Below are 27,400 nucleotides of genomic sequence, written 5' to 3' on the forward strand. Positions count from 1 at the left end.
ACATTAAGATCTGTCCTCTTAGCAAATTTCAAGTATATAATGCAGCAGTTTTAACTACTGTCCCAATATTTCCTGCACAACCTCTTTGTGCCAAGCATGGCATCCTGTGCCATGGTATGGGCATGCAGCACTGAACAAAACAAAATTCCTGCTCTCATGGGGCTTACATTCTAGGGAGGGAAACAGGCAATAAGCAAATAAATTAAATTATGCAGTATGTCATATAATGAAGAATGCCATTGAGAAAAAAAGAACAATAAGGGAACAGAGATGGATGGGAACGCTTGAGTGAACAAGGAAGATTTCTCTGAAGTGATATTTGATATATGCCTGAAATAAATGAGGGACCAAGAGAGCTATGAGAATTTCCTTCCATGGCAGAGGGAATATAACAGTGGCCATGAGATAAGAGTGTCCTCAGAGAATTCTAAGAACACCAGGAGGTCTGTTGTGGCTGGTGCAATGAAACAGAAGGAAGAGTGGCAAGAAATGAGATCAGCGAGATTGCCAGCGCCAGATTATGCTGGGCTTTCAGTCTGTCAAATACAACTAGAGTTTTTTCTAAGTGGAGTTGGAAACTATTGAAGATTTTTAGCAAAGGAGGAACATGATCTGGTTTTTATTTTAAAAGGCTATCTGTAGAGGGTTGAACCGAAACAATTTAGGAAATTATTGCACAGGTTCAAGTGGGAGGATGGTAAAGGGGTCTATAGTGGCATTTTGGGAAGTAATAATAAATCCTTGGATTTAGGATACATTTTGCTGATAGGTTGGATGTTGAGTATGAGAAACTCATCAGACTTTGAAGTGGAAAGATTGCATGGGCAGTTAAATAAAATAGTCTGGAGTTTGGGTTAGAAGTCAGGTCTGCAGATGTGAATTTGAGAACCACCAGTATATAGATGCTATGGAAGCCATGGGACTAGATGTGATTGCCAAGAAAGTGACTGCTGATGGAGAAGTGAAGTGGTCCAAGGATAAAGCCCAGAGGATCACAGTGTAGGATTTCCAAACAAAATACAGAACACCCTCAGTTAAACTTGAATTTTAGATACATAAGGAATAATTTTTAGTATAATTGTGTTACAGATATTACATGGCCATGTTTGTACTAAAACTATTCACTGTCTGAAATTCAAATTTAACTCGGTGTCCAGTGCTTTCATTTGATAAATATGGCAACCTTACTCCAATGGTTAGAGGTCAGGCAGTTGAGAAGGAGCAGCCTGTGTGGTCAGAGGAAAGCCAAGAAGGTGTGGAGTCACAGAATCCAAATGAAGAAGGTGTGTCCAGATGCCAAGAGTGTTTCTTTTTTTTTTTTAACAACAAATTTTATTGAAATATAATTCACATACCATAAAATTCTCCCATTTCAAATACGCAGGTGAGTGGTTTCTAGCATATTCACGGAATTGTGCAACTCTCACCAAAATCTAACTTTAGAACACTGATATCACCACAAAAAAGAAACCCCATACCCATTAGCAATAAATCCCATTCCACTCTCCTTTCCAGCCCTAGAAAACCACTAATCTCCTTTCTGTCTCTATGGATTTGCCTATTCTGGATATTTTATATAAATTGAGTCATACAATATGTGGTCTTTTGTGACTGGCTTCTTTACTTAGCACAATGCTTTTAAGCATATGGTTGATTTATATGGTGGCAGTGGCAGTACTTCATTTTTCTTTTAACTTTTATGTTATGTTCAGGGGTATATGTGCAGGTTTGTTACATAGGTAAACTTGTGTCACAGGGGTTTGTTATACACATTATAATACATCATCCAGCTATTAAGCCTACTACCCATTAGTTGTTTTTCCTGATCCTCTCCCTCTTCCCACCCTCTGCCCTCCAATAGACCCCACTGTGAGTTGTTCCCCTCCACGTGTCCATGCGTTCTCATCATTTAGCTCCATTGTGGAAGACAGTGTGGCAATTCCTCAAAGACCTAAAGACAGAAATACCATTTGACCCAGGAATCCCATTACTGGGTATATACTCAAAGGAATATAAATCATTCTACCATAAAGACACATGCATGCATATGCTCATTGCAACACTATTCACAATAGCAAAGTATGGCATCAACCTAAATGCCCATCAACCCTAGACTGGATAAAGAAACTACGGTACATATACACCATGAAATACTATTCAGCCAAAAAAAGGAACAACATCATGTCCTTTGCAGGGACATGGATGGAGTTGGAGGCCGTTATCATTAGCAAACTAACACATGAACAGAAAACCAAATACTGCAAGAGTCTTTTTAGAGCAGTCATTTTCCCAAACCGTGCTCAGAGGAACATCTCAACTGTGACTATCAGAGGTGGGGACTGAATGAACCTCCACTCAAATTAATTCAACCTGAAGAACAGCACTTTTATCTGCCTTACTTATAAGTATTACACGTAAGCTTTCATTGCAACAAAAATTTTTGCAGTTAAACAGTGAATTCGAAAACTCATGAGCAGGGGAATTCACACCAGTTGAAACAGATCAAAATCCTCAGGGTGAAATTGAAACAGGCTCAGGCAAAATGTATTCTTATATTCTAGAATTTATATTCTTTATTTTTAGTTTCCAGGTTATAATTGAAGAGTGTATAAAACAGATGAGTTTCGAACTAAACCAAATGAGAGCAAATGGAAACACCACATCTAATAAGAACAGTGCAGCAATGGATGCAGAGATTGTGTTAAGATCTCTTATGGATTTTTTGGACAAAACGTAAGTTTTTTTTGCCCAGTTTTCTCTTTACTTATTGCCCTAAATTTGACTTGTAAGGCTTTAAGAAAACATTGATTTCCTCTGTGTAAGGTAGCATTAAAAGTCTTTCTATAGAAATAAATGAATTCAAAGATAAATAAATAAATTCATTAAAGAGCAACATACCTTTAATTGATTACTAGATAAAAATAAATTAGGAATGACTTTGTACAAGAAAGGAAAGAAGGAGGGGAAATAAATTTTATAACTAAGGAGGTTGCTGTTCTGAGGCAGAGAAAGATTTAGAACTTCATGTTCCTTGGATACCATATTGTTTTCAATCCTCCTGGACATAGAGAAAGACTGAGCTGAGTCCAGAATAGCTGATTTCATGTCAGAAACCTGATGAAAAAGAGAATAGCACAAATATGACTAGAATTAACTTAGCTCAGAGGCAAGCAGATAGCTGCCTGACCCAACCTCCAATAACGATTTATTGAGTGCTCACCTGTATCAAACCATATTCTACACACTGGACAGTGAAGAAAAAGAAAGCCGAAGTCCCTGATACCATGGAGATTACAGTTTAATAGTGGTGGGAGTGCATGGGAATGCAGGCCATTATGACTGACTAAGACAAATCCTTAACCTGAAAGTTTGGTTGGTTGCTCTGTTTGTTTTTAAGGTTTTTGTTCTGTTCCTACTCTTAGAAGTTCTAATTTAGTAAGTTTGAGGCAGGGTCAGAGCACCTACATTTTGTAATGTGTCCACAGTTGGGATTGGGAATCATTGATCTAAAGCAACCAGAAACATGATTTCTTGAACAGTGATACTCAAAACCAGAACTGAATGTAGAAGAGAAAAGTGAATAATAATTTTGAATGCCTACCAAGGGACCAGTGTCATATATGTTAGTTTACATAATCTCATTTATTATTGTTGTGGCAAACTAATATCAAAAGGACCAAGATTTAAATAAAAGAAAAATTACAATGTCTTTCTTTAAAGACAAGGACAACAGTCACCCCACTGTGCTGCTGCTGCCACCAGCACACGTAAACACCACTGCATCGCTGCCACCAGCCATTGCCCCAGCAAAGTGCTTTGGCCAGCACTCTCCATCAGACTGTTGTTACCAGAAGACCAGGAACACCTTCCTGGTGCAGCAGGTGCTTATCGTTGAGGAGACAGAAAACAAAGTAATGGGCCTGGTACCAGGCCCCAGGGTTAGGGCATGCAATCCAGGAATGCCAAGTTAAGCCTCGGCCCCCTGAAATCTTCCAGAAATGAAGCCAGTTGACTTTGACTGAACCCAATGTATACCACAGTCAAATCCTCAAAGCCTCAAAGGCATGAAAGAATATAAAAGCAAAAAAACACTATTCGAACAACAGCAACTTAAAAGATTAAAGGAACATTAGCCCATGCAGATGAGAAAGAACCAGCATGAGAACTCTGGCAACTCAAAAAGCCAGAGTGTCTTACTACCTCCAGACAACCACACTAGCTACCCAGCAATAGTTCTTAACCAGGCAGATGTGGCTGAAATGACAGATAAAGAATTTGGCATCTGGATAGGAAAAAAGATGAAAATTCAGGAGAAAGTCAAAAGCCAATCCAAGGAACCCAAGGAATCTAATGATAGAAGGGCTAAAAGACAAAATAGCCATTTTAAGAAAGAATCAAAGTGGTCTGATGGAGCTGCAAAACTCACTATAAGAATTTCCTAATATAATCAGCAGTCTTAGTATCCAAACTAAGTTTTATAAGCATAGGAGAAATTATATCCTTTTCAGACAAGCAAATGCAAAGGAAATTTGTTACCCTAGACCTGCCTCTCAAGATGTCCCTAAGGGAGTGCTAAACATGAAAATGAAAGATCAATACCTGCCAACACAAAAATACGCTTAAGTATATCAACTATAGACACTATAAAGTAACTACACAATCAAGTCTGCATAACAACCAGCTAAAGACACAACAACAGGATAAAATCGCACATATCAATATCAACCTTGAATATAAATGGACTAAATGTCCCACTTAAAAGGCAGGAAGCTGTCTTTAAGAGACTCATCTCACATGCAATGACACCCATAGGCTCAAAGTAAAGGGATGGAGAAAAATCTACCTAAAAAATGGAAAACAAAAAAGAGCAGGGGTTGCTATTGTAATTTCAGACAAAATAGGCTTTTAACAAACAATGATCCAAAAAAAACCCAATATCATTATATAATGATAAAGGGTTCAATTCAACAAGACTTAGCTATCCTACACACATATCCACCTAACACTGGAGTATCTGGATTTATAAAGCAATTTCTTAGAGACCTATGAAAAGACATAGATAAATACACAATAATATCACCATCCCACTGAGACAGATCACTGAGGCAGAAAACTAACAAAGATATTCAGGACCTAAACTCTACACTTGACCAAAAGGATCTAACAGACATCTACAGGATACTCAACCCAACAAAAACAGAATATACATTCTCCTCATCTGCACTTGGCACACACTCTAAAATCAATCACACAATCAGCCACAAAACAATTGTCAATGAATTCAAAAAATTTGAAATCATACCAACCATACTCTCAAACAACAGTACAATAAAATTAGAAATTAATACTAAGATGATCTCTCAAAACTATACAATTACATGGTAATTAAGCATTCTGCTCCTGAATGACTTTTGACAATGAATTTAAGACAGAAATCAAGTAATCCTTTGAAAATTGTAAAATAAAAGGTAAAACATACCAGAATCTCTGGGACATAGCTAAAGCAGTGGTAAGAAAAAAGTATATAGTGCTCAACATCCAGATCAAAAAGTTAGAAATTATCAATTTAACAACCTAGAGAAGCTAGGAAAACAAGAGTAAACCATAAACCAACCGAAAAGCCAGCAGAAGAAAAATCACCAGAATCAGTTGAACTGAATCAGATTGAGAGATGAGAAACCATACAAAAGATCAATGAAACAGAGTTTGTTTTTTGAAAGCATAAATAAGATTGGTAGACCACTAGCTAGACTAATAAGGGAAAAAGTGAGAAGATTCAAATAAACACAATCAGAAATGACAAAGTGAGCATTACCACCGACCCCACAGAAATCCAGATAACCCTCAGAGACTATTACAGAGACCTCTATGCACACAAACTGGAAAACCTAAAAGAAATGAATAAATTCCCAGAAACATACAAACTACCCAGATTGAACCAAGAAGAAATTGAAACCCTGAACAGACCAATAATGAGTTCTGAAATGGAATCAGTAATAAAAAAAAGCCTACCAACCAGAAAAGGCCCTGGAGCAGATGGATTCACAGCCAAATTTTATGAGATGCGTAAAAAAGAGCTAGTACCAATCCTATTGAAACTATTCCAAAAATTGAGGAGGAGGTACTACTCCACAACTCATTCAATGAGGCCAGCATCATTCTGATACTAAAAGCTGGCAAAGACACAACAAAAAAAGAAAACTTCAGGTCAATATCTTGATGAACATAGATGCAAAAACCCTCAACAAAATACTAACAGATCAAACCCAGCAGCATATCAAAAAGCTATCTCAGGATTATCATGTAGGATTTATTCCTAGGATGCAAGGTGGTTTAACAGATGCAAATCAATAAATGTGATTCACCACATAAACAGAACTAAATACAAAACCCACATGATCATCTCAATAGATGCAGAAAAGGCTTTCAATAAAATTCAACATCGCCTCATGTTAAAAACCCTCAACAAACTAGGCATTAAGGGAACACACTTCAAAATAATAAGAACCATCTATGACAAACCCACAACCAACATCATACTGAATGGGCAAAAGCTGGAAGCATTCCCCTTGAGAACCAGAACAAGACAAGGATGCTCACTCTCACTGCTCCTATTCAACAGAGTACTAGAAGTCCTAACCAAAGCAATCAGGCAAGAGAAATAAATAAAAGGCATCCAAATAGGAAGAGAGAAAGTCAATCTCTGTTCACATATGATGTGATCGTATACATACAAAACCCTATAGTCTCTGCCCAAAAGATTCTAGATCTGATAAACAACTTTAGCAAAGTTTCAGGATACAAAATTAATATACAAAAATCAGTAGTATTTCTATGCACCAACAGCATCCAAACTGAGAGCCAAATCGAGAACACAGTTCCATTCACAATAGCCACATACACACATACAAGAAAATCCCTAGAAATACAGCTAATGAGAGAGGTGAAAGTTCTCTAGAACAAGAATTACAAAATATTGCTGAAAGAAATCAGAGATGACACAAACAAATGGAAAAATATTCCATGCTCATGGATAGGAAGACTCAATATTGTTAAAATGGCTATACTACCAAAGCAATTTACAGTTTGAATCCTATTCCTATCAAACTACCAGCAATATTTTTCACAGAATTAGAAAAAAAAATTTCAAAATTCATTTAGAACCAAAAAAGAGTCTGAATAGTCAAAGTAATCCTAAGCAAAAAGAACAAAGCCAGAGGCCTCACAGGACCTGACTTCAAACTATACCATAAAGCTACAGTAATCAAAACAGCATGGTACTGGTACAAAAACAGACACATAGACCAATGAAACAGATTAGAGAACCCAGAAATAAAGCCACACACCTACAACCATCCGATCTTCAACAAAGTCAACAAAAACAAGCAGGAAGGGAAAGAACTTCCTAGTCAACAAATGGTGTTAGAATAACTGGCTAGCCATATGCAGAAGATTAAAACTGGACCCTTTCCTTTCAGTGTATACAAAAATCAACTCAAGATGGATTAAAGATTTAAATGTAAAACCTAAAACTATAAAACCCTAGAAGAAACCTAGGAAAAACCATTCTGGACATAGGCCCTGGCAGTTTTTATGATGAAGATTCCAAAAGCAATTGCAACAAAAACTAAAAACAAAAAATAGGACTAATTAAAGAGCTTCTACAGAGCAAAAGAAACTATTGTCAGAGTAAACAGACATCTTACAGAATAGGAGAAAATATTTGCAAACTATGTATCTGACAGTGGTCTAATATCCAGACTCTATAAGGAGCTTAAATACATTAACAAGCAAAAAAAAAAAAAAACCCATTAAAAATGAGCAAAGCATATGAGTAGACACTTCTCAAAAGAAGAAATACAAGCAGCTAACAAGCATAAAGAAAAATGCTGAACATCACTAATCATTGAAGAAATGAAAATCAAAGCCACAATGAGATACCATCTCACACCAATCAGGATGACTATTAGTAAAAAGTTAAAAAATAACAGATCCTGATGAGGTTGTGTAGAAAAGGGAATGCTTATACACTGCTGGTAGGAATGTAAGTTAATTCATCCACTGTGGAAAACAGCTTGGAGAGTTCTCAACTAACTTAAAACAGAACCTCCATTCAACCCAGCAATTCCATTACTGGGCATATATCCAAAGAATATAAATTGTTCTACCATAAAGACACATGCATGCATATGTTCATTGCAGCACTGTTCACAATAGCAAAGACAAGGAATCAACCTAAATAGCCCATCAATGGTAGACTGGATAAAGAAAATGTGGTACATATACATCATGGAATACTACACAGCCATAAAAATGAATGAGATCATGACCTCTGCGGCAACATGGATGGAACTGGAGGCCATTATCCTTTGTGAACTAACACGGGAACAGGAAACCAAATACTGCATGTTCTCACTTATAAGTGAGAGCTAAACACTGAGTACAAATAGGCACAAAGAAGGGAACAATAGACACTAGAGCCTACTTAAGAGTGGAGGGCGGGAGGAGGGTGAGAATCAAAAACTACGTATTGGGTACTATACTTGTTACCTGGGTGACAAAATAATCTGTACACCAAACACCCACAGCATGCAATTTTCCCATGTAACAAATTTGCACATGTGCCTTCTGAATTTAAATAAGAGTTGGAAGGGAAATAAAAGTTGGATATTCTTCCAGGTAATTAAACTTATTCAGTGCATTTCTTTTTCTTTCCATCTAAATTTTCCCACAGTCGTAATTATAAAATATTTAAATAGGTAAGGATAAAAAAGAAATAACTCATAGGAAAATATCTTCTGTATACTATGACTTCTGTTTTAATTCCATTTACCTTTGGTTGCCTTCTTACTACATAAGTCTAATGTTGTTATTTATTTAATGTCAATATTTGGTAGGAAAATTAAGCCTTATATTTTGTTCTCTGTGGGGAAATATCTAGAAGATAGGTATATAGGTAAGTAGATAATAGGATGTAGGTAGGGAAGTAGGTGCAGAAGAAAAGCAGAAGAAAGGAGAGAGGAAAGGGAAGAAGTAAAGAAAGAGAGAAGGAGAAATACTTTTCCTCATTTCTTTAGTTAATTAATGTAGACTTTCACTTTTACAACATAATTTTCTATACATTCTCTGGACATTTTTATCTTAGTATATGACTCTTTTCTATGGACAACACAGAAATGGATCACTATAAACACCCCAACATTGGTTGTGAATGTGATGGTGATGAATAGCAGGCCCAAGCGATCCCAATTCACTTCAACCTCTCACTGGAATGCCTTCTGTTTTTTAGAAGTCCAATCAGTAGTTTGGAGAAGTATTATTTATTATTAGCAAAACTATTTGCTTTCTATGTCCTGTGGCCAAAGTTGTGGAACATAACAGAAAGTTTTAAGTAATCTTGGTACTTCCAACTATTATATTAGCTGAGTGACTTTGAATCCATTTCACCATCTATAAAACGGGGCTAATAGATAAAATGGGTTGACTCTTATTTTCAGTACATTTTGATTCTTATTTTTACTCAGTCTTACTAAAGTATAATTAGAAAATTATGTCACCATATGTGTCATATCTTTTAATTATTGGTGGAAAGAGATAACATATAAAGTTAGGAAATAATCTATGAGCTTTAAGCATTTGTAAAAGACATTTAAAACTTTTGAAAGAAATATGTCACGGAGAATTGCAGAAATCCTCAGGGCTAATTCAGAATGCATAACTTAAAAGCCACTGCATAGGGGAGATGCTTAAAAGCCAGATATTGATTCTGTTTTCAAGGAGCTAATAGTTTAGGAGGAGAAATAAGAAAGGAACACAAATAAACGTAAGATGTAAAGTGATAATGAGTACAATATTTATTTCTACTTCAAAGAATGAATAAAAATTTGATTTGGATTGGGTATTTAAAGGTGGATAAAGTTTAGATATATGAAAATGATGGACAGGCATTCCAAGGGGAGGGAAAACAACTAGGTAAATTTTCATGAAAATGCGATTAATTATATGACAGGAAATCTTTATTGCCAACCAATACACATGGCATTTGAAAATTGTCTGATTAATTAGTTTTGTATTTAGCCAATCTAGATAGCTCAGGTTCTAAAATATATGCTTTTCAGCTTACATTATCAAGTTGATTAATTCAGACTGAATTAAAGAGGCATTTGCTAGTTCGCCATTATTTTCTATTATTTAAAATAAACAATAGAGGTTTGAAAGTCTTCAAGGTGGTTTGAGAAAATTCCCTTAGAAATCATGTTATATTGCGAATGTATAAGCTCTTTTTGTCTTTGTGCAGCCTCTCTAAATAAAACATCTTCTTTATGTTGCACTTTCTCCACTAAGACCTCACCCCTTCACAAATTGAGGTGTAAACTGCATTTTTAACTAGCAGAAATCCTACGAGCTGCGCACATGACAATGATTTTACTCCTATTCTTCTAGTTCCAGTCTAAGCAGGGTTAGTCAGCATGCCAAGTATGTGAGCTGACCGTAAACACAAGATTAATTCTTAGACTTGGATCTTTGGAAAGTGGAAATTGTACATCTGCAGCAAAATTGGCAGAGTTGTTGTGTCTCCAATCACACCAGGAATTTTTCTGTGGATAGCCTTTGTTATTCTGCCATGACACATCTGCTGTTTTCTACCCTATGTCCATGCCAAATACTCACCAGCAAGCTAAAAATGGTACCCCTGAAAAACAGTTTTCAAATTACAGGAGCTGGAGTTCCACATACATGCCTCAGTGGTCCCCAACCTTCCTCTTTATCCAGAGAAGGTTGCTTTCACATATTTTTATATATTGGGCTTTTACATACACAGTGTTAGGATAAATACTTTAACATAAAAATGTGTCTTGAAAATCTCTCTATATGCCTCTCACATGTCACACGCCTTTCAATGTTATCCATTGTAATTATATAAATACAATTATGTATATCTTTAAATATTAAAAACAGCCAAATGTGTCTGTCATGACTAGAGCCCAGGTTATAATTTCCGAGTCCAAAAGCATACAGAGTAGCATTATAGGGAGTCAATGAGGCTGCCCTGAAATATATGACCCATCTTTGGCTCTCTGTGAAACAGGTTTAATTCACTTAGAGACTCAAAGAGGCCAGGGTCATATGATAGTATATTTAATAGATATTTATGCAGCACTGTGTCTTCAAATAGGCTGGAACATCCTGCATAAGCATATTCATCAGAGGTAGTATGGGACATTGGAAGACAGACTGGATTTAGAAGAGTCAAACTTTGAATCTAACTTACTAGCTTCACTTCCATGGACAAGTACCCAAGCCTCTGTGCCTGTTTTTGAGTTGTAATATGGGTATACTAGTAAATGAGAAATATATACAGAAGAAGTTTCTAAAGAATAGCTTGTATAGGTATTATACAAATGCTAGATAATGTTACGTCATTATGTCACCATGAGAAGAATTTGTAAGGAATACCTTACACCTATTAAAATAGGTAATTTTTTATTCTTGATTGAAATTATATACACCTTTGCCATGTTGTTATGTTGGTCCAGTGCCCAGTAGTGCTGAAAATGTATTTCCTTGGTGTTCCTAGACCATGAACATTGGCATATACTAAATACACATTGGGGTAAGGGTGAAAATCGTGTGCTTTGGGAGACTGACTCCACTATGGAGAATGGTCTACCTTCTGCTGCTGTAACATGGGTTAAAAATAAGGGTTCCATTGTCCTTTTCTCAACTGTCATGCCAAACCTAGGTGACCGATATCAGAAATTGCTCTAGGTTTAATAAGTATTAAATATGAATAAAAAGGGATCATTTGCCTTTAAAGATATTTTACTTTGTGTGCTTTAAAAGTTATTTTTCATTGTTTTCAAAGAACTTATTTATTTCTGCCTTGATTTCGTTATTCACCCAGGAGTCATTCAGGAGCAGGTTGTTCAGCTTCCATGTAGTCATGCGGTTTTGAGTGAGTTTCTTAATCCTGAGTTCTAATTTGATTGCACTGTGGTCTGAGAGACTCTTTGTTATGATTTCCATTCTTTTGCATTTGCTGAGGAGTGTTTTACTTCCAATTATGTGGTCAATTTTAGAATAAGTGCAATGTGGTGCTGAGAAGAATGTATATTCTGTTGATATGTGGTGGAGAGTTCTGTAGAAGTCTATTAGGTCCACTTGGTCCTGAGCTGAGTTCAAGTCCTGAATATCCTTGTTAATTTTCTGTCTCATTGATCTGTCTAATATTGACAGTAGGGTGTTAAAGTCTCCCACTATTATTGTATGGGAGACTAAGTCTCTTTGTAGGTCTCTAAGAACTTGCTTTATGAATCAGGGTGCTCCGGTATTGCGTGCATATATATTTATATTAGTTAGCTCTTCTTGTTGCATTGATCCCTTTACCATTTTGTAATCCCCTTCTTTGTCTTTTTCGATCTTTGTTGGTTTAAAGTCTATTTTATCAGAGACTAGGATTGCAACCCTTGCTTTTTTTGCTTTTGATGTGCTTGGTAAATATTCCTCCATTCCTTTATTTTGAGCCTATGTGTGTCTTAGCACATGAGATGGGTCTCCTGAATACAGCACACTGATAGGTCTTGACTCTTTATCCAGTTTACCAGTCTGTGTCCTTTAATTGGGGTATTTAGTCCATTTACATTTAAGATTAATATTGTTATGTGTGAATTTGGTCCTGTCACTATGATGCTACCTGGTTATTTTGCCCATTAGTTGATGCAGTTTCTTCATAGTGTCAATGGTCTTTAGAATTTGGCATGTTTTTGCAGTGGATGGTACCAGGTTTTCCTTTCCACATTTACTGCTTCCTTTGGGAGCTCTTGTAAGGCAGACCTGGTGGTGACAAAATATCTCAGCATTTGCTTGTCTGTAAAGGATTTTATGTCTCCTTCACTAATGAAGACACAACATACCAGAATCTCTGGGACACAGCTAAAGCAGTGTTGAGAGGGAAATTTATAGCACTAAATGCCCACAGGAAAAAGAGGGAAAGATCTAAAATCAACACACTAACATCAAAATTAAAAGAACTAGAGAAGCAAGAGAAAACAAATGCAAAGCTAGGAGAAAAGAAATAACTAAGATCAGAGCAGAACTGAAGGAGATAGAGAAATGAAAAACCCTTCAAAAAATCAATGAATCTAGGAGCTGGTTTTTTGAAAAGATTAACAAAAATTGATAGACTACTAGCAAGACTAATAAAGAATAAATGAGAGAAGAATCAAATAGATACAATAAAAAATGATAAAGGTGATATCACCACTGATCCCACAGAAATACAAACTACCTTCTGAGAATACTATAAACACCTGTATGCAAATAAACTAGAAAATCTAGAACAAATGGATAAATTCCTGGACACATATACCCTCCCCAGACTAACCCAGGAAGAAGTCAAATCCCTGAATAGACCAATAACAAGTTCTGAAACTGAGGCAGTAATTAATAATGTACCAACCAAAAAAAGCCCAGGACCAGATAGATTCACAGCCGAATTCTACCAGATGTACAAAGAGGAGCTGATACTATTCCTTCTGAAACTATTCCAAACAATAGAAAAAGAGGGACTTATCCTTAACTGATTTTATGAGGCCAGCATCATCCTGATAACAAAACCTGGCAGAGATACAACAAAAAAAGAGAATTTCCGGCCAATATCCCTGATGAACATCGATGCAAAAATCCTCAATAAAGTACTGGAAAACTGAATCCACCAGCACATCAAAAAGCTTATCTACCATGATCAAGTCGGATTCACCCCAGGATCCAAAGCTGGTTCAACATACACAAATCAGTAAATGTAATCCATCACATAAACAGAACCAGCAACTTAAAACACATGATTATCTCAATGGATGCAGAAAAGGCCTTTGATAAAATTCAACAGCCCTTGATGCTAAAAAAAACTCTCAATAAAATAGGTATTGATGGAACGTATCTCAAAATAATAAGAGCTATTTATGACAAACCCACAGCCAATATCATACTGAATGGGCAAAAGCTGGAAGCATTCCCTTCGAAAACCAGCACAAGACAAGGATGCCCTCTCTCACCACTCCCATTTAACATAGTATTGGAAGTTCTGGCCAGGGCAATCAGGCAAGAGAAAGAAATAAAGGATATTCAAATAGGAAAAGAGGAAGTCAAATTGTCTCTGTTTGTAGATGACATGATTGTATATTTGGAAAACCCCATCGCCTCAGCCCAAAATCTCCTGAAGCTGATAAGCACCTTAAGCAAAGTCTCAGGATACAAAATCAATGTGCAAAAATCACTAGCATTCCTATAAACCAATAATAGAAAAACAGAGAGCCAAATCATGAGTGAACTCCCATTCACAATTGCTACAAAGAGAATAAAATACCAAGGAATACAATTTACAAGGGAAGTGAAGGACCTCTCCAAGGAGAACTACAAACCACTACTCAAGGAAATAAGAGAGGACACAAACAAATGGAAATAAATTTCATGTTCATGGATAGGAAGAATCAATATTGTGAAAATGGCCATACTGCCCAAAGTAATTTATCGATTCAATGCTATCCCCATCAAGCTACCATTAACTTTCTTCACATAATTGGAAAAAACTACTTTAACTTTCATATGGAATCAAAAAAGAGCCTGTATAGCCAAGACAATCCTAAGCAAAAAGAACACAGCTGGAGGCATCATGCTACCTGACTTCAAACTAAACTGCAAGGCTACAGTAACGAAAACAGCATGGTACTGGTACCAAAACAGATATGTAGACCAATGGAACATAACAGTGGACTCAGAAATAACACCACACATCCACAACCACCTGATGTTGAACAAACCTGACAAAAACAAGCAATGGGGAAACGATTCCCTATTTAACAAATGATGTTGGGAAAACTGGCTAGCCATATGCAGAAAACTGAAAGTGGACCCCTTCCTTACACCTTATATAAAAATTAACTCAAGGTGGACTAAAGACTTAAACCTAAGACCTAAAACCATAACATCCCTAGAAGAAAACCTAGGCAATACCATTTAGGACATAGGCATGGGCAAAAACTTCATGACTAAAACACCAAAACCAATGGCAACAAAAGCTGAAACTGACAAATGGGATCTAATTAAACTAAAGAGCTTCTGCACAGCAAAAGAAACCATCATCAGAGTGAACAGGCAACCTACAGAATGGGAGAAAATGTTTGCAATATATCCATCTGGGCTAATATCCTACAAGGAACTTAAATCTTAGTCTACTTAATCTATAAGGAACTTAAACAAATTTACGAGAAAAAAATATCAAAAAGTGGACAAGGATATGAACAGACACTTCTCAAAAGGAGACATTTATGCGGCCAACAAACATGAAAAAAAGCTCATTATTACTGGTCATTATTACTGGTCATTTGCATTAGAAATGCAAATCAAAACCACAGTGAGATACCATCTCACGCCAGTTAGAGTGATCACTAAAAAGTCAGGAAATCACGGATGCTGGAGAGGATGTGGAGAAATAGGAATGCTTTTACACTGTTGGTGGGAGTTTAAATTAGTTTGACCATTTTGAAAGGCAGTGTGGCGATTCCTCAAGGATCTAGAACTAGAAATGCCATTTGACCCAGCAATCCCATTACTGACTATATATCCAAAGGATTATAAATCATTCTACTATAAAGACACATGCACACATAAGTTTATTGCAGCACTATTGACAATGTCAAAACTTGGAACCAACCCAAATGTCCATCAATGATAGACTGGATAAAGAAAATGTGGCACATATACACCATGGAATACTATGCAGCCATGAAAAGTGATGAGTTCATGTCCTTTGCAGGGACATGGATGAAGCTGGAAACCATCATTCTCAGCAAACTAACACAGGAACAGAAAATGAAACACCGCATGTTCTCACTCATAAGTGGGAGTTGAACAATGAGAACACATGGACACAGGGAGGGGAACATCACACACCAGGGCCTGTCGGCCGGTGGAGGGCTGGGTGAGGGATAGCATTAGGAGAAATACCTAATGTAGATGTCGGGTTGATGGGTGCATCAAACCACCATGGCATGTGTATACCTATGTAACAAACCTGCACATTCTGCACACGTATCCCAAAACTTAAAGTATAATGGGAAAAAAGTTATTTATCTTTCCAAAGCCTGTTGATTTAGAAAACAACATAAGAAAAGAAGTATGCTGATTTCATTTTCTATCAAATATAGAGAATTATCTAATGTACAGAATCATGAAATAGTTTTTTTGAGATTATACATTTTGCATAATAATTTAGTAAATGGAATTTAGCATTTGAAAATCGTAAAGGCCTAAATTGATACCTTGATCTGAAATTTAAAAGTTTATATATATATATATATATATATATATATATATATTTCTTTTTTCAGATTAAGTCTCTCAGCAAAAATCTGTGAGAAAACAGTCCTCAAGCGAGTTTTAAAAGAGTTATGGAAGCTAGTTCTCAACAAAATAGAAAAACAAATTGTTCTTCCTCCTCTGACAGATCAAACAGTAAGTATATAAAGTTTAGTTATGCTTTCATTAACCCATCTGTTTTCGGTTTAAGTGAATGGTTTTCATCCAGATGAAATACTAATTAAATCCCTTTGGGGAAAAAGTGTTTGGTATGCAGTTTCTTAACAATGATCATTCAAATGATAGTTTCCTATCCAAGTCAATTTTAAGTAATGGCAATAGCAGTCAAACTTCACGTTGCTTGACAGTCAGAACTTAACCTCTTAAAACATGTATCAAAGTTCTATTTATAGTATTATCTGGTTTACACATACAATTTTTATTTAATTTTACTGACCTCAAGAAAATAGAATTAAGATACAATGTATCCACTGTGCTTCTTTCTTAAATTTTACAGTTTAAGGAGATAGTTACACCACTGTTATTTGGATTTTTTTTTAACCTTTCTATTATGCTTTCATCTCTTACCTCCCCACTTGGAAGTTAATAGAGGAGGCATCTTTTAGTGAATCTGAAAAATGTGATTGTATCACACAAAGAAAAAGGAAAAGAACCAGAAAGATCAATTGGCTGCAAAATTAGACAGTGGTCAAGTGGATACACAGAGCCAGGTATCTCTGTTCACATATCCTGAGCCAAACAAGGGAAAAATAACACTAATAAGCACCTGTTATGGGGTAATGTATTTTTTTCTCCGTGACTGAGGAAGATAAATCGATGCAAATAATGAGTAAGTATAAATGGAAATAAAATATGCATTATTATACATTAGTTATACACACTCAGTCCATGTTTATTCAGTGAAAGCATATGCCTAGAAAACACTTTCTTATAAAGTGTTCCGAGATGCAAATATGCATGTGTTTTTGTTGATTTACTGCCAGACGGTGAGTGATAAAATATAAATTACTTTGAGTTTCGCTTAATGCCATGAATGTGTGCTTTAATCATTTTATAGCGTACATATATATAGGTTCTAAGTCACATTTATAAATACACACACACATACACACACACACATACACATTCTACTTCAATACATAATATATTTCCATAACACCGGTTAGCACTCATGTAGTTGTTCAATAGAGGAATGTCAGTATAATCTGGAAGTTGGGTTGGTTTATATATAAATTTCCCTAGGTCAGAGGCTCTGGAATGTAATAGAAAAACTATAACTTCAGCAGAAAAAGAAAAAGCTCTCACCTTGGCTACTTCACAGACCTGTTTTAAAAAGGAAAAAAGAGGAGAGTAACTGTACATGGGTTCCCTCTCTGGAAAACTGAACCTTGCATGACTGTCACAGATTGCAGGCTACCTTCCCCGTCTGCTGGTAGCTCCACTTGCATGAGCATTGTCTCAGCCCACTTTTGAACTCTGTTGTTTTGTTGTTGTTGTTTTGTTTCTTTTGCTTCTTTTTTTTTTTTTTTTTTTTTTTTTTTTGGAGACAGAATCTCGCTCTTTCGCCCAGGCTGGAGTGCAGTGGCGCGATCTCGGCTCACTGCAAGCTCCACCTCCCAGGTTCACGCCATTCTCCTGCCTCAGCTTCCCGAGTAGCTGGGACTACAGGCGCCCGCCACCATGCCCGGCTAATTTTTTTGTATTTTTAGTAGAGACGGGGTTTCACCGTGTTAGCCAAGATATTTTGCATTTTTAATATTCCTTGAGGCAACCATTAGCTTCACTGAGTTCCCTGCTAGCTGTCCAAGCCATATCCCAAAGTAGCAGTTATGGTTTTGATAGTTCTTTAGTAACAGAATTGCAAGGGCTTGGACGGTTCTGCCCATTGCTGTTTTTCCCATAAGCCCTATTATTTTTAGTGTGCAATTTTGTAGAATATGAGGTTTTTCAAGAATGTATATATTATGTTACAGTAGAAATGCTATCTATGACATTTCATTTTCTGTATAAGGTTTTCCCTAGGAAAGCTTACCATCACCTAAAATTTCTCTAGCATTGAGATATCCAAGTATGAATACATATCATTTATTCATTCATTAAATAAATATTCTTTGAGCTCCTACTATGTACTAGGCACTGTGCTAGGTGACGGGACAAAATATGAGCAAAATTAACCACGGTCGCTATTCTCAAACTTATAGTCTTTAATTCTCCAATAAAATACACACTCCGATAAAACATCTAGATAACATTTGTTCAGAATAGCTAATTTTCCTTCCTGTGACAATATTTCAAGCTGTAATGAACTTGGCCAAATTTAGTACTTTTCCAGTCACATACACCAACAGACATGCCTCTAGTTTTTCATTCTAGTAAATCATTGGATAGTTTATTCCAGTGTTTTTCAAATTCATTTCCCCAGGGCCTTGGGGTTCTAGAGAAAGCCTCTGGCTGAGGGAGGGGTTAAGAGGGTAGTCGCTAATAGACTGGACAGCATTTTAGAAGGAGCAGTTCCACCTTCTTTAGCCCCGTATCTTCAGATTTTGCATACATTTATTTTTGCAGGGAGTAGAATGAGGAAGTTGCCTCTGCTAAAAATAAATGAATAAAAGTTAAAGATCACTGATTTAATCCATATACTACATTAAACTGGCTACATTAGTAGCAACCTACTTATTAACCTAAACTTAAGACTTTCAGAAGTGGGACACCTATGAGGACTGTTATACTGCCAGTGGTACTAGATATATTTGACCCAATCTTTATAATAGGCCAATTAAGGGCATCTGGCATAAGCCATAACTCTTATAAGGGAAATAAAGAAATTATCTGTTGACTGCATTTCTATTGTGACTAATACTGAATATCTTAAGACTGAGTCTTCTCTCACTTTTTCTTTGTTTCTAGGGTCCCCAGATGATTTTCATTGCAGCTAAAGATCTTGGACAATTATCCAAACTGAAGGTAATAAAAATAAGGAAATTACTCTTTCATGGAAAGTAGTGAGTTAACTACAGTTCTGCAAGCATCCTCCTCCTAGTGATACTATCTAGCATGGCAGGATTAAGAAGATGTATGTCTGTGATTTCACAATCTGCTTTAGGAATTTTTAACTTTGTATTGCAGCATTTAGCATTATTGCTTCTGGATTAAATTAGAGAGCATATTTTCTTTCATATATTAAACTGGCTTGATATGAACAAAGACAAAATGGAACACTGCATAGAAATCCAGTGAAGTCTAGAGAAGTCTTCAAACCAAGAAACACAGTACGGGAAAATGAAACTCATCAAAGCAGGCACTGAACTTGTCAACATGTTCAGTCCCATTACAAGTGGGGGATGTTCTGACTAAATGACCTTGTGCTTAGTTATAATTTGAGATTCCCAAAACTCTGGATTTATGCAGGTAACTTCAGTCCCTGTTCCTCTAGCATAGGAACTTGACTGGCTAAAATACATGCTATTTTTATTCCATTTCTACCTACTAGAATGTAGTTAAGGGATGAGTTCCAGACACAGGTAACCTTGTTTCAAATTCTTAAATGCTTCCTACTATGTGACATGGGCCAAAGTATTTAACCTCCCTAATCTTCAGATGTGGCTCTTGTAAAATGCAAAAAGAATAGTATCAGTTATAAGGATTGTTGTGAGTATAAATGAGACAACACATACATTATCTTTGTTTGGTAACTGCAAAGTGTATGTCACATCCCACTTGCAGAGGGAGCTATCTTCATTCCTCCCCCAGCTGGTAGCTCAAAGTTAGGTGCCATTGAGTATTGGATTGTTTCATATGTACAGCACAGGGGAAAAACAAAATGTATAATTATTTACTGAGGTAAAATATGTGCCTTATAATTTCACTATTCTATTTTATCATCCACATTATCCCATTCCTAACACAAAAATTAAAACCAGTAATCCATCTGGAAGATATAACTATCACCTAAAATTGTCACTCACACGTGTTCAGTGCTGCTGCTGGTTGGAAGGAAAGATAAAAGGTAGATGTCACTGCCAAACTATTATTTTGGATCTTGGATCTCTATCCCTTTCTGTATCCCTTTTATTACCTCCCTGGGATTTCTGGAGCCTACTTTGAAAAGTGGATTTATATATTGAGGAAGTTTCTCACATAAAACCATGAAGGTGAAATAACATAGGTCTTATTACAAAAGAAATGGCCCTGGCCATGCATCTAATATCTGTGTGATGTTAGTAAGCACACTCCATCTCCCCAGGCTTCAGTTTCCTGAGTTGAGTGTTCTATCAGCTAGAACTATTTCATTTTCAAGTGATGGAAAGCCAAACATAAGCAAACAGGGAATTTACTGCTACATGAGATTTTATAGTCCAGGGGTAACTCTGGTTTCTGTTACTGCTTGATTAGGGATTCAAACAATGTTACAGGACCCAGATACTCACTGCCTCTCGACTCTGCCCTTCTCCTTGTTTGATACGTTGCCATAACAGACCTTCATTTCTGTGTGTAAGTTGGTTGTCTCTGCTCTCACATCCTTTGATGTAACATCTTTTGAACTTCAAATATTGTAGAGAAAAACACCCATCTCAGTGCACGGAATCACAGCAAAGTCTCCTGGAATATCAGTAGCTCTGAGGAAGTATGATCACCATTGCCAAACCAGTCACCATGGTCTGAGAAGTGACATGTGCCAATTGGCTTAACTCACATACTCACCCTGAGGTTTGGGTACAACCCAATCCAAATCCTATGAACTCTGATCGAGATAGAGACTGGTTCCCTAGAGGGTATATACATGCTCTGTGGGAAAAATCAGGGTCCACAGAAAACATAACACTTTAGCATGCTTTGTGGTCCCATTATTTTCTCAATTCACTGAATTCTTTTTTAATTCTAATAACCTAAAAGCACACTATAAATACAATGACCTAACAGGATTATTTCAACAACACTGAAATAACATGAAGGACTAAAGATAGTCTTTGTATCTACTGATGATGAGAAAAATAACTTCGTTCTGTATCATATTCCATTATTGGCTTTTGAGATTTTTATTTTTAAATTATCAGTCCATTTAGTTATTACTATTTGAATTACAGAGCAATAAATCTCCTACAGTATTATGCAAAAACCTGAAACTCTAGCTGGCATGAAGAACTTCAAATTGTATAAAACGATTTCCTCTTATTGTATTAGAATGTCACTCCCATTTAAAAAAAATGTTAAACTATGGGTCTTTAAATTTTTAATATATTAATTTGAAAGCAGATATGATGTGCTGAAAAGGTGCTATTTGAAATAATTGTACTGATAGAAAATTTCAGAGCTCCTATTCAGGAGTATTGATAGATAACTGCCTAAAGGAACACAAGATCAAGAAAAATGGAACAATGTGGGGAACTAATTGGTTTTCTGTGTTTGGCTATGATTTGGGATTATTTCATTAAACATGTATTTATTCAACAATTTGACATTTTCTATTACTTCATAATCTGGAACTTCATTAGGTGTAATATATATTATATATAATTATATTATATATTGTAATATATAATATAATATATAATTATATATTATATATAGTTATATTATATATTACAATATATAATATAATATATAATTATATATTATATATAATCATACTATGTTGTACAATATATAATGTAATATATAATTATATATTATATATAATTATATCTTACAATGTATATTATATAAATATATAATTATATTATATATTACAGCATATAATATAATATATAATCATATAATTATATATTACAATGTATACTATAATTATATTGTACAATATATAATATAATTATATATTATATAGTACAATATAATATAATTTATAATTATATTATATATTGTACAATATATAATATAATATATAATGTATTATATAGTACAATATATAATATATTATATAGTACAATATGTAATATAATATATTATATAGTACAATATGTAATATAATATATCATATAGTACAATATATAATATAATTTATATATTGTATAATATAATTATGTATTCTATATTACAATATATAATATATAGTATTCTATATTACAATATATAATATATATTGTATTATATGTTACAATATGTAATATATAGTATTCTATGTTACAATATATAATATATAGTATTCTATGTTACAATATATATTATATACTGTATTCTATGTTACTATATATTATATATTATATTCTATGTTACAATATAGAATATTATATATTGTATTCTATGTTACAATATAGAATATTATATATTGTATTCTATATTACAATATACAATATTATATATTGTATTCTATATTACAATATACAATATTATATATTGTATTCTATATTACAATATACAATATTATATATTGTATTCTATATTACAATATACAATATTATATATTGTATTCTATATTACAATATACAATATTATATATTGTATTCTATATTACAATATACAATATTATATATAATATATAATTGTATATAATATATTCTAATATACAATATAATTATATGTAATATATAATTATATTATATTATATATTACTATATTATATTATATATTGTAATATATAATTATATATAATATATAATATAATTATAATATATAATATATATTACAGAAAACATTTATAATGTGTATTACATATAATACATATTAAATATATGCTATATATAACATATATTTGCCTCAAAATATTTCATATAATCAGATTTATTTGACATAAAAGAAAATATGCATAAATCTTCAGGAACTGGTGATATAATATCAAAACCAATTGATGAAAATACACTTGAGACTCTGAGTTTACTGCATGCTTTTTTCTTGGGCAATAACTCATTGCTGGCCTCTTTCAGAGATCCCCTTACTTGAATGATCTGTTGCTAAATTCTAAGAAATTATTTCTAGTAAGAATTATATTTCTAGCACCAGCGTATATCACTTATTAGCATCTGTTAGAAAATAATGTGACCACATTGTTAAACCAGTCAAGACTGATGAAGCCAGATAAATTTATTTGATAGAAAATATTTTTAATTACTTGTCTGAAAGCATTTTCCCCTATAATTCAGCAAGCATTTCTATTACTCTTTGAGTCTCAATGGGTATATAATATTGCTATTTAAAAACTGTGAAATGAACTCATATGATTAACTTGAAATCCCCGTATCAGAGAAAGATGCAGTAAGATGTATAAATATATATCATGGATCCATGAAACATTATACCATGTTGTTAGCAGTATCCAAAGACAATGATTCTATTGGAGCATATAAAATCTGTGACACACATTGAAGGAAGTACAATCCAATTACCAAAAATTTACTGAGTGCCTAGCAGATAACAACTGCCAAAATAGACACGGAAAAGCTGAAGGAGTGAGCGAGACATAGATAGATTATTATCTTCAGGAAGTCGTGGCAGCTACCAAATAAAACAGTAAGATAAAGGCCAAAATAGAAGGACAAGCCACTGGGTGTGATTGCATGGTTTGTGCATTGCACAAAAATGCATACCTAAAGGAGCAAGTGACAGCCAAAATTGAGCCCATGTTCCACTTGCCAAGCCGTATGTGTTAACTTGAAGCTGTCCTCTTATAAAAAATAAGACACCTTTTATTATTTACCAAAGGCACTGCTTTACTCATCATTCCATACCTGCTCAGAGCTATGTTCACCCATGTGGGACTTTTCTTCTAATTCTCAAAGTCACCTACATAAGTTTAAGCTCCAGAAGGACAAAAGTTTTCCCTGTATTAAACAATATATCTCATTCTCTGTGAACAGTGCTGGCACATAATAAACACTCAATAAATATTTGTTGAGTGTTGTCGAATAGAATAATGGCAGCCCTGGGATGATTGTATCAATTCTGGGGGATCAGACATTTTTAAATTTTTCTCTTAGTTTTTATTTCCTTTATTATTTTCTTTTTCTGCCATCATTTCCCTAAATAAGCTTTGTATGATGGGTTGAAACAGACCACAGTGAACAATGAAGAAAATCCATTGTAAAATAACGAAATAAGTTTTAAAATCAGTTCTAAAATACTTAAAATGATTATAAAATATTTAAAATAGTCACAGCCAAATTTAGTTAATTCTTTGGGGCTTTTCCCAGGAATGAGTAAGAATTGAGGGCATCTAAGAAGAAGAATAAAGTGGAGGCATCTAAGAAGAAGAATAAAATGGAGGCATTATATTTAAAATAGACTTTATCAGTAATAATTGGGAGAGGCTTAAATTTGCTCCTTAAATCCTTTTCATGATTGATATTCCTCAATGTGACAGACATAAACCAAGGAAGTCAGGTGAAAAAATTTCATCACGCATTTTCCAGGTTTCTCTGTTTTTTCCCTAACTTTAGCTTGCAAATGAAAATAAAGCTACACCTCTATCAAAGCACTTCTTTTTAAGTAAATATTTAACATTTCTTCCTTTGACAGAGAGGAGATTTATAAAATATATGACAATCATTTTATTTTAAATGCATTCATGTGCAGAAGATATTTCAAATAGGAAATTTTGCATATGGGGATAATACAGATTATGTTTTAAAGTAGTTGTTGAATATATGAACTGGTTGTTTTATAAGCAATTCTTCACCTGTTTTCCAGGAGCACATGATTCGAGAGGATGCCAGGGGTCTGACGCCAAGACAATGCGCTATAATGGAGGTAGTCCTGGCTACCATCAAGGTGAGATTATAATGCTCCTATATATACATCGAGAGAGGCCCCCATTTACCTCCAGAGATAGGTAGCCCTGATCTTAGCCATGTATCAGTAGAGCTGCGCCATTCAAAGAGATAGTAGATAGTTGAATAGATATAGGTTGGTGCAATAGTAATTGTGGTTTTTGCCATTAATACTATTGCACCAACTTAATACATTCCTGGAGGATGCCAGATTTAGCCCTGTCTATCTCCTTATGACATCCACAATAGACTGTCCTTATACTTGCTTCTTTTGTCTCTCTCTAAAGCATAAGTGAAACCTATGTTTTACCACATGTTCTCAAAGAAAGACATGTACCCTAAAACCCAGATAACGGATGCTTTGAGAATATTTTGGGTAGACAGAATTTGTTTTTATATGTTTTCTATGCATGTTGAAATTATTTTTAAAATATCAACCCTCCCTTCTCGCTTAGTAAGTACAATAATTTCATTTCATTTTCTGCTGAATACCCAAAGATGTCGTTTGTATGCATCAACTCTTTTCATAGCCAAAGATTAAAAGTTATTGTAGTGTATGCTAAATATGTGCAGATCTCAAAATGTAACCTAGAAGTTATTTTCAAATAATTTCTTTTATATTTATATCCATATATATTTATATGTGAAAGTTTATTAAAGAGTTTGAAAGATGAGTTTGTCTTCTAAATTCAAATGATGTCCAAAGTTTTTACTCTTCACTGGGGGAAACATCTACTATCCAAGATATGTGAATAGCATAGCTACTAACTATACTGTAACTGTTAGCTACCATGACGCATTTGTAGAGCATAGAACAGTTCTACTGGATAGAAACAATGGTATTCATTTCAACAGAGTTCTATCTGAATAACAGTCACATACTTTCACAAAACTGTCACCTTGTGGCTTTTGTTTTGCAGTTTCAGCATTTATATGAGGCAGTCTTTTGCTACTGCAGTGGTAAAAACTGCCAAATTAAAGTTGGGAGGTGAGAGTTTTGTGACACCTGGAGGCACCTGGATCACAGAAATGGAGTTTCTAAAGAGGTAGCCAAAATGTTGTCTGGAAATATGGAAAATTTGCAAAATAATTTTGAGGAAAAAATGAACAACATGAAAAAGAAATAAAATAAAAAACTTTAAAAGTTTTTTTAAATTATTTTCAAAAATTTGAGGAAGAAATAACTAATCTTTGCAGTTATAGTAGCACTAATAGCTATATAAAAGGACATGCTAGTAGAAAAAAATTAGCTCTAGCATGCACCATGAAGAGGAAGAAAAGAAAAAAATTTGGCATCTGAATTCAGCTCTTCATGCATTTTATTAGGTCAATGCATGGCTTTAGGAAAGGAAGGAAAATGTGTCCTGTGGAAATAGGGAATGGTATTCACTGTGTTCACAGATCTGGCTTCTGTCTCTAACTTCAACATTTCTCTAATTTTTATTGATGGGGCCAGATGATCACCACCTGCTTGCTGAGTTCTTCTCAGAGTCTAAGATAATGTTGATCCTCAAGCAAATTCCTTTTATCTTGACAGCTCACCTATCCTATCTTCCTGTTTATATCATCTATACTAATATTTTAATTCAGTCTCAGAAACCAGACACCGGCCTTGTTCTTTGTGGACAAAACTACTATTTGGTGTCCTAGGTCCAGTAAATGGGTCCATGCCATTTGTCTTGTTTCTCCAGGACTGGCGTCTGACTCTGGTCCTCCTGAGCCCCAAAGCGTGTGTCAGTTCTCCAGTTCCCCTCTTCCCTAACTTCTGTGATGCCAACTCTTTCTCTAGGCACCTCCATGCTAGGCCTGCTGTGCCTGCTATGAGACTCTCTTGACCCTGTGCCCTGCCCATCTGCCAAGGTATTCACCTGATATCTGATTTTCAATGGCTGTCATCAGTTTGCCAAAGCTGAGACTCCCTTTATCTTGTCTGTCTGTGAGATTTGCACCAACTTACTGTCCTACCAAACATTAATTGTGAGATTGACTACAAAGGAATTCAAGAGAAGGAAGAGTACAACTTAAAAGAGTTTTAACTCCAAGAGCTAAAGATTCAATGTCTCCCTGGAGCCCAGCCAAAGGAGCACTATAATGCAAGCAGAGACCTTATGAGAAAGATGACCTTAGACCAAAGGAGCAGACGCTACCCATGCTAATTTCCAATGGCTGCTAAAGAGATAACCTTTAATTCCTCTTGAGCTCAATTTAATTGAATAAGCTAGAAATGAGAAAACAAAGAAGGAAAATGCTATGAAGTTTTTAGAATATAGGCTGAAATAATGTTTTACATTTTCAAATTTCTCTTATGTATGTGCATCATTTCACCT

General features: G+C 34.9%; 1 protein-coding gene across 2 annotated transcripts in view; it reads left to right on the forward strand.

The window, feature by feature from the left end:
• Positions 1-27,400, forward strand: part of UNC13C (unc-13 homolog C) — a 787,554-nt gene that overhangs the window by 694,270 nt on the left and 65,884 nt on the right. For both annotated transcript variants that reach the window (XM_054667546.2, XM_009429165.5), the window contains 4 exons: positions 2,584-2,733; positions 16,389-16,512; positions 19,285-19,341; positions 24,994-25,074. In XM_054667546.2, the coding sequence (XP_054523521.1) occupies positions 2,584-2,733; positions 16,389-16,512; positions 19,285-19,341; positions 24,994-25,074 (412 nt within the window). The remainder of the gene's footprint in view (positions 1-2,583; positions 2,734-16,388; positions 16,513-19,284; positions 19,342-24,993; positions 25,075-27,400) is intronic.

This window comes from Pan troglodytes, chromosome 16, assembly GCF_028858775.2.
Source record: "Pan troglodytes isolate AG18354 chromosome 16, NHGRI_mPanTro3-v2.0_pri, whole genome shotgun sequence".
Classification (NCBI taxonomy): domain Eukaryota; kingdom Metazoa; phylum Chordata; class Mammalia; order Primates; family Hominidae; genus Pan; species Pan troglodytes.